The 9,970-nt window shown below is 39.4% G+C and overlaps 1 protein-coding gene across 1 annotated transcript; it reads right to left on the reverse strand.

Annotated features, from left to right (window-relative positions):
• Positions 1–2,856: 2,856 nt before the first annotated feature.
• LOC149822611 (aspartic proteinase nepenthesin-1-like) lies at positions 2,857–4,364 on the reverse strand. The gene is made up of 2 exons (XM_089980328.1): positions 3,307–4,364; positions 2,857–3,184 (listed from the first exon to the last, which is right to left on the reverse strand). The coding sequence occupies exons 1-2, from the start codon at positions 4,362–4,364 to the stop codon at positions 2,857–2,859; spliced, it is 1,386 nt and encodes a 461-aa protein (XP_089836454.1).
• Between the last annotated feature and the right edge of the window lie 5,606 nt (positions 4,365–9,970).

Here is a 9,970-nt window from a genome sequence, read left to right on the forward strand (position 1 = left end):
AATGAGTGTAACTTCTTCATTTTCATTAAAATTATTAAGCAAATTTTTGCCTTTTGAATATGTCTCTCTTCCTTTCTCTCCAAGCCCCATCTGTAAAGATGTGGTTTTCTAGTTGTCTTGTAAAAATGGCCAATGCACACCTTGGGTATCAAACTTGCAATATATATATATATATATATATATATATATATATATATATATATATATATATATATATATATATATATATATATATATATATATATATATATATATATATATATATATATAAGTGTGTGTGTGTGTGTTTCATAAAAATCAAAATGACTATTTATTAAATATAAGGCATTATGTGATTTCATATATATATATATATATAACCAATATGTTGTTTTTCTAAAACATGAAATAGACAGACACATTCAATAAGAGCTCTCCATGTTCCTTATTGCTCCCAGTATGCATACACATATATTCAGAAGGTTGTATGTCCTCAATCAAGGGAAGGCCTTCTTCATTTTCCATGTCCTTGCTTGCATATTCTTTGCACACCCACTTAATTATTTTCCAATCAAGAAACAGTTTGACCCAAAATCTGCAAAAAATGAAATCCACCAACTTTTCCCAAGCTGCAATATGAATCCATAAATTTGACATCTGATTCATCTTGAGTATTAAAGTAATATCAGGAGAAGAACAATATATCACTATCTATTCCATATGAAGTGTTGTATACTTGGCTTTATCTTACTGTTGCTTATCCCTGGCATATTAATTATGAGAATAAACTTGAGCTAACATTGTACTATATAGTAGTTTCACGACCAATATGGTTTTTCAAGGTAGGTCAAGCGACACTTCTGGCAGCTAAAGTTAGTCTGTTGGTCAGGCTGGACTACACCTTGTCTTTGTAGTAGTTTCACAACCGATGAATCATAGTTCTTTTTTTGAAACTCTCTCTTGGAGAAAGGTAGTCATGATTCCTGCCCACTTGGGAATTTTCTCTTGTTCCCATCGCTTGCTGCTAGCCCCTTTCCTACGATACCCTTGGATCACTCCCAGTCTGTATTAATCCTTGAAGCTACTATCACGACAACTTGAAACTTATGAGGCATGCTTGTTATCATGCGAGACCGCAAACCTTCCTGTAATTTATTGATGTATTTGTCTGTCCTCTTCTGATCAGTCTCAATTAACTTGGAGTAGTGTCGCTCTGTGTTCTGAAACTTGGTAGTTTAGTAAATAAGACTTATATCATATTGTTCTAGTATCAAAGAATTGAAAAAATAGAAAGAGAGGGGTTCAACCAAGAACCGTACAACATGCAGAGTGGACAACATCAAACACCCTGCTTGGAAAAGGTGGCCTTTGGGGTGCCCATAACAACTAATAATGTTGGGATTCCCCTCCCATGATTAAATTGCACTTGAGCTTCGTGTTCATTGATCCTTGGAACCAATAACGGCTAGATCCAAGTTCCGGCGACTAAGATAGGTAGGTTATGTGAGTAAAACAAGTACAATTTTAGCTATATAAGTAGGCAATCAATATTGATAACCAAATCAATCCAAATTGAATGGGCACTAGCTGTATGATGAAGAAGACTAAGTTGTAACCTGCTTGAGGCCTATCCAGTTGAAGTGTCAGATCACATTTTTTTTAGGTCAGACAAAGCACATATATTTGAAAAATAAATAACCTCAGCAACACTTCTACATAATCATAACAAGAAACAAAAAATTTGCACAATTACAATATATATAGTAACCCAGATCCTCAAAACACATAAATTGCCTGACATAATCGGATGATTTTCTACGGCTGATCACGCATTGATCAACAACTATGCTTCTATTTTAACGTAAAAAGGACTTTTAGCAGTGGTCATGACTGCCGCTAAAAGTCAATTTTCATCCAAGAGCATTAGTGGTGGCCGTGACCACTGCTAATGCTCATTTTTTGCACAAAATCGATGCGCAAGGCGCATCCAATCATCGTTTGATGATCTACTCAGTTGACATTACGGGTTTTTCATATATATATATATATATATATATATATATATATATATATATATATATATATATATATATATATATATATATATATATATATATATATATATATATATATATATATGCTGGGAGTGACAGCTCGAATGTTGTTTTGGTAATCTCGAGAATAGGTTGGCATCACTTTGGCACATGTAATTCATCAATGGTAAGGCACAACAAATGCACTCGGCTATTATATAACCATTACATGTAAATGTCTTATTAATAGAGATGAATCCTTTTTGGTGACATATGGTCCTTGTAGTTAAGTCAGTCATGTTTGTGCTTTTCTTTCTTCATCAAATCTTTGGACCCAACATATGACATGTATTAAGATGTCTTAATAAAGAATTATCTTGGATTTAGATCTTGTATGAATCATCAGTGAGAACTCTGTAGTTCTTTTGTGCACGATTTTGAACATAAATTTGGCATTCATAGAGACTCAAACTCTATGCTTCCTTCAAATGCACCTCATTTAGTCTTGCTCGGATGCAAATCATAAGTGTGTTCAACTATTGAGAGAGAGAGAGAGAGATGTTATTAAATGCCAAAAGGAAAATACTGGGATTAGTACAAATACATGTGCTTGCTTGCTGAAACTCCAATTGAATGAACAAATTCCACTCTTTATTTTTGTTTTTTAAAGAAGGATAAAATTCACTTGATCTGTAAAATCAGTACAAGAGGTCTGCAGGAATGATGATGAGGTATCGCCCTGCTACAAAACTAGCGAATAAAAATACTTCCACTCTTTCAAAAAAATAAAAGTCCCATTCATGGAGCTTCCAAGGAAACAGAAGAGGGTTATAGAAAGCGCGGTTCACAGTTTACCACATTCTGCAGGTGTGAAAGTGATGAGGTTGTTGCCAAGGTCGTAAAGGACGTGGAAGTTGGCCAGCATGACGCCTCCAATTATTGAAACTATGGGCACTGTTGATGGCATCAACACTGAGCAAGTCAAGCCTGTATCTGGATCGTGAACGAAATATTGGCTTCTGGAAACATCGAGATCACCACCCTCAAAATGAAAGGTAACATTAGGGATGGACGCTGATTCTGGCAATGATTGGTAGCAGAGATCAAGCCCCGCCTTTGAGGAATCAGCAACCGGTAAACCGATAGCCTTGACGAGTGCATTCCTCACTCGCCTATCACATGTGAAACACCATATTAAGTACGCATCAGTTGCAAGTTTTGTTCAATGAACATGGGTTTAGGTACCCCATTACCCCAAATTAGAGCAAGAAATTAAAGTGAGACGGTTTCTTACATGTAAGCGGGTGGTACTATATTGGTAAGCGCTGAGCCTGAGTCGATGATGGTACCACCTACTGCTACTCCATAAGACTCGCCCCGGAAATAACCACTGGGTATTAGGAGACGCTTCCCTCCGACACTGATATCCTCCAAGTTCACTAAATAAGAATCCTTGAAGAGCGGGTTAACTACCAGCGGCGTCGTTGTCGAGGCGTCTGAGCTGATCAAGGCAGCACTGTGGCCCAACACGAGTCGACTCGATTTGTAAACAGAGTCATTAAACAAAGTGAAGCAATAGGAGAATCGGTTATCGATTAACGACCCTAGTTGAGAGACGAGTGACATCGGGCTCCGATCTAGCCCAACTATGCCAGCACCCTCATCGAAACCTTGGTTGTGATTGCCGCAGCCGAACCCAATATTCTTAAACGATACGGTTCGATTCCCCGAGCCCAAGGTGAACGTCTCTAAGGCAAGGTATCCTTGGGAAGTAGCTGGAGTCTCATAATCAAGCTTGTAGTTGCATCCACCAGTAGAATTATCCAATGTAGTTACACGCGAAGTTAGGGAGGCACAGAGAGGATTGGAGTGTAGCATCCTCGAAAAGGAGGAGGAATTTGACGGGCTAAATATTGGTTCTCTGTTGGAGCAATTGATACATGGATCGCATTGTGTCCATACAAGAGGACTACCAGTATCAACCATGGCGGAGAAGGAGCGTGGGGGTGTTCCAATCGCTAGATTCATTAAGTACTCACCGACTCCGGCCTCAACCGAAACTTCGACATCATCATCACCTTGTGCCTGATGTTTACCATGCCGGATTTTCTGATGCAGCTTCTGAAGCCGATGTTTCTCTCGGCTAGCTGCTCTGTGTAATCGCTCCAAGTGGGTAAAACTGCGGTGTGCATCGACATGAATCAACTCTACATGAATGTCCAGGGCGGCCGTCGACGTCGTCATGTCAGCGGCGGCAAAGGTGGTGGTTGAGTATGATAGGAGAAGATGAGCGGTAAGCACAATGAGGAGGAAGAAGGACGATAGGTGGTGAGATGGTGGTGCAATTGCCATGTTGGTAGTATTGAGTGTATGAACCAGGTTAGTGATGCTAAATTGTGGAATATTTATAAGCAGAGAAGGTTGTTAATTAAGAGGGAAATTGTAACTGAACATCCATTAATGTTGGGCTGGCACACCAGCTATCCATCTATTCACGTAATCTAAGATGGGGTTTTCATGGTTGGAAGTAACAGCTGTTTCTTCAGTCTATTAGTATCATTGGAGTGCATGTCTTGTTAAGGGTTACATGCGGTTGGAAGTAACAGTTGTTCGGCAAATGAACAAGACTAAGGCAAGGGTTACCATGTGGTTCAGTTCGGACCGACCCGAAAGACCCATTTTTGCATGGGTTCGCCCTGTTTTTGTGTACGTCTACAACCAGTTAATTTGGGCCAAATATATGTGAGGGCCTTTTTCTTCTTTACGTGAAAATTTTGTCGACTATTTAAATGAATTGGGTTTGGGCAATCACCAAATAATCAAGCATGTATCCATTATAATTTCTTTTATTGACAGTTATTTGTATCTAAAATATCAAGACCCGAGCTGAAACCTGAAGTTTTTAATACCCAAACCGATCATACCTGAACCTGTGAAGACACAAACCGATCATTTCTAATTGTCACACCAATGCCATATCCATACTTGTATACCCAAATAAGCGACGACTTTTTTTTTACCCAAATAAGATCGCGATTTCTCACCATTCAATGAAAATATGTTTATGTTTTCCCAGAAAATGTAAGAAAATCATGAAAGAATCGACTGAAATTGCTTCTCAAGGTTTTCTTCATAAACCACTGATTGAGCATGAAATCAATCATTATTTCCTAAATAATTCGATTTTGGTTTGTGTTCTTTGAAAAATATCTTCCCTACGAATCAGCATTCAGATTCTTTTAATTTCTCTATATGGTTTAATTCGTTTCTTTGTTTATCTTGTTGTGTTCTTTTGGCAAGTGATTAGTGGGCTGAAAGGGGTGAGCTCTCTCCTTCACTCGATTTCTCAAAGAGGGTTTCAAGATTTCAAAAAACCACTCCCTATGTTTTTGGGCGGGTTTTGGATTTCGAATCCAGCAGGGTGGATCCACAATAGCCAAACTAACAAAAATAAATAAAAAAAGTACTACCCTAATCCTGCATACACCCTCCGATGGCCCAAATGGATCCTAACGGGCCATCGAAACCTAAACAAGAAAAAATACAAGGATTTAAAAAATCTCACTATGCTAAAAATTCGATCTCAAGCAAAATGTGTTTGAAGACACGCTAAAAATAAAACTCCGGACTTCTCAATCTTGGTGGGAGCTTGGCCTTAGCATTCGGGTTCGATGGTTCATGTTTTTTTATTCAAGCTCAATCAGACGCGCTGCATCAGGGATCAAAAAGGCTTCACCCTCATAGCCTGCACCCTGCCAAGTGGATTACTATAGTGCCGACAAAAACATTCATCAATAAATATTTTGTATTTAACTAATTTCATAAACTTAAAAGGAACAAAATAATATATATCCTTGGATGACAAAATGAATTCATCATGTCCGAAATTTACCTGATCACTCCACCTTGTGAAACCTTCTCGAAAATTGAAACTTACATGTTCTCATATTTCTAAAAAAAATTGGAATTCGCAATAGGCTTTCTTTTCATAGTATTTCTTCAAAAAGATAATATCTAGCAATTTTACCTTGTGCTAATGCAATCAAATCCCTAGAAAAAAATGAATCATCAACGGGTTATTATCAATGATTCATCCATAATTTTTCTAGGATTGCTTTACTGATGACAAAACTCTTACATAAGAAAATCAAGTTTGAGCGGACACTACAAGAAAATAGGGGATTAGCGACGGATATTAGCGACGAAAAAATTCCATCGCTAATTTGCGAGGGATTAACAAGAGAAACAAATCCGTCGCTAAGAACCGTAATATTTACAAAAATATCAACGGAATCGCTTCCATCGCAAATTAATGACAACTTAGCGATGAAATGTTTGGTCGTAATAACCGCATATTTTAGCGGCGGATTTGGCGAGAAAAAGTGTGTCGTCGCTATCTCGCGACGGATTTAGCGACAGAATAGTTTTGTCGCTACGTAGTTATATTAATTTACGACGGCTTTACGACAGATTTAGGCAGTCGTGAAATCCGTCGCTAAATGTCACGTAAATCCCTAATCAAAGCCCTTTTTCTCTTTTTTGTTCCGCTGTTCCCACCGGCCACCCTCTCCCTCCTGCCGCCCCATATCTCGCTCGTCGACGTCTCCCCGACCCCCACCGCCCGCCGCCCACCGCCCGCCGCCCGTCGCTCTCCGGCCTGCCGCCGTACCCGTTGCCCCCGGTTCGCCGGCCCCCGACCGACGTCTCCCAAATTTTTCTGATAAAAGACACATTTTTTTTCTGATAAAAGGCGCGGATGCCACTTTTAGTTTTTTCGGTAGGGGGTCGCCCCCCCGGCCTCGTTAGTGTTTTTCGGCAGGGGGGCAAACCCGCTGCCGCGTGTTGTGTTTTCCAACAGAGGGCCTGAACCCCTGCCGCGTGTAGTGTTTTTCGACAGAGGGGCGACCCCCCTGTGGCGTTTTCTGTTTCCCGGCAGGGGGTCGCCCCCCTTGCCTCGTTAGTATTTTCCGGCAGGGGGGCCGACCCCCTACCTGTTTTTTTATTTTTTTTTTCTGGCAGAGGGTCGCCCCCTGCCTCTTTTTTTTTTCGAGCAGGGGGTCGCCCCTTGCCTCATTTTTTTATTCGTGCAGGGGGTCGCCCCCGTGCCTCTGTTTTTTTCGGCAGTGGGGCGCCCCCTACCTCGTTTGTTTTCTACGCCAGGAGGTCGACCCCTGCCTCATTTTTTTATTCGAGCAGTGGGTCGCCCCCGTGATCCTCTGGTAGGGGGGAGGGATGTGACCCTGCCTCTTTTTTTTTTGCGGCAGGTGGTCGCCCCTCCGACCTCTGTTTTTTTTTGGCAGGGGGCGATGGGTCGAGGTTCAGGAACCCGGCGCTCGTCGGGCGCCTAAACCATGTCATCACCCTGTGCCTGCCGCTTCGTGAGACGATCACTGCCTCTAGAGTGTCTTCATTTTAACACTGTGTGATTTCATTTTAACACAATATCTCTTGCAGATTTCTGAACGTATCCAGCTTGTGCTCTTCCACCCGTGGTAAGTAATTGACAAAAACAAAGCAAATCGGGTAAATACCCGTGGTGAGTAAGTGATGCAAGCGCTTCACATGTTATTTAATTTATTGAATGCAACACTTTAATGTTCACACACTCACTTAGTTGTTGATATCTAGGACTGCTTTGTTGGAGTTTGGACATCATGGTGAGCATGATTTTAATGTACGAGAATAAAAGTGTTCTTATTTTTGGAGTACGGATTGCATGCTAGGCATGACAATAGTTAGCGAGATATTGAAGTATGTTTGTTGGAGATACATGTTTGACATTTTTTTATATGAATGATTTCCATGTATTGCAATATTTGATGTGATTATATACATGCTTGCATGTAGTTAATTTCAATTTAATTATGACTTCCATGTGAAATTGTATAATGATAGTATGCTTCAAATTAATGCATCATGTTATGAATAGTTTTGCATATAAAAATATTAAGTTATCAATGCATGCATCATAATTCTTGTGATTGTATGACATCATATATTGCATGATAAATTTGATATTTTCTTCATCATAGCATTTTGGTGGTCTTCTTTTAACTGGTTTGGATACATTTTGGAACATCATTCGACAAAATGACTACAAACCGTTTATGGATGTACCGTAGGGTAGTTGACAATGAGTTATCGCATGAATATATAGATGGTATTGAAAGTTTTATTGAATTTGCAACTGCAAGTGTCAGTACAGTGGATCCCACAGGTAGGATCAGGTGTCCCTACAAGATTTGTAAGAATAATCGATTTGTAGAACCTCATGGCGTTAGACATCACCTATACAGGAAGGGTTTTGTGAGTGATTATCAGAATTGAACGTTTCATGGAGAAGAATTTAGAAGTAATTTTGATGCACGGGTGAATGTAGTGCACGATAATCCATATATGGATTTGATATTTGATGTCACAGGAACAGAACTCGGTTCTGCTATGGGTCCTGGTAATGTAAGAATTGCAATAGATGAAGAATCACCAAATGATGCAGCTAGTAGATTTTATGATTTACTTAGAGATGTTGATGAACCACTTTGGAACGGTTGCAGGAGTCACACTATCTTTTCTGCAGTTTTTCAACTAATGAATTTGAAGTCCGAGTATAATTTGAGTCAATCATGTTTTGACCATTTGTGCATGATTGTGAAGAGTATGTTGCCCAAAGATAAGAAATTGCTACAAATTTTCTATTGTGCGAAAGTTATGGTCAACGCTCTAGGTATGAGGTATAAAAAGATAGATGCTTGTCCAAATAACTGTATGTTGTATTTCAAGGATCAGGAAAACAACATATCATACCCGTCATGTGGGTACCCTCGGTTGAAACCAAAAACAAGAGGAAATGGTAGCACGAAATCAAAAGAAGTTGCATACAAGTCGCTACGCTACTTTCCTATCATTCTTAGATTGCAACATTCGTATATGTCTTTTAGGACAGCTAAACACATTATATGGCATGAAAATAAAGTTCGACATGATGAAGACAAGATCACGCATCCTGTTGACACTGAAGCTTAGAAACACTTTAATCGTACTCATCAGAACTTCGCAATGGAGGTGAGAAATGTTAGACTCGGTCTATGTACAGATGGATTTAATCCATTTGGTGTAGATCAACTTCATACTCATGCTGGCTAGTATTTGTAACTCCATACAACCATCCATCAAGCTAATGTATGATGCGTCCAAATCTTTTCTTGTCTCTATTGATCCCTAGCCAAAATCTTCATGCATATTTAAGGTCATTGATTGATGAACTACAAGTATTGTGGGATGACGGTGTTACCACGTATGATGCTGACAAAAAACAAAATTTCAATATAAAGACTGTTGTTCTATGGACAATCAGTCACTTCCCTACATATGGTATGTTATCTGGTTGGAGCACACATGAGAGGTTGGCATGTCCGTACTGCATGGAGGATACAAAATCTTTTAGATTGACACATGGAAAGAAGCCTTGCTGGTTTGAGTGTCATCATCGATTTCTACCGAGCGACCATCCGTTACGACGACAAAGGAATGCGTCTCGAGCAGACACAACTCAAATGAAAGGTCTAGCCACAAGATTGTCTGGCATAGAGATTTTAAGAAGATTGCGATACTTTCCAGATGTATTAACATATGCCCGTAGTCCGACGTTCTTCCTTGGATTTTGGAAGGATCACAATTGGACAAAGAAATCTATTTTTTGGGAACTACCATATTGGCTGACCCTATTGATACAACATAATTTGGATGTGATGCATATGGAGAAAATGTGTTTGATAATTTGTTCAATATAGTAATGAATGATAAAGGGAAAACAAAGGATAATTCGAAGGCCCGTATGGATTTAAAAGTAATATGTAAATGACCAGAATTGGAATTCAAAAAGTATAATGGCAAAGTACTGAAACCAAAGGTAAGGTACGTGCTTGGACCTGATCAAATAAAGCAGGTATGTCAATGGT

Source organism: Nuphar pumila, chromosome 11 (genome assembly GCF_984573655.1).
Source record: "Nuphar pumila chromosome 11, dmNupPumi1.hap1.1, whole genome shotgun sequence".
Lineage (NCBI taxonomy): Eukaryota > Viridiplantae > Streptophyta > Magnoliopsida > Nymphaeales > Nymphaeaceae > Nuphar > Nuphar pumila.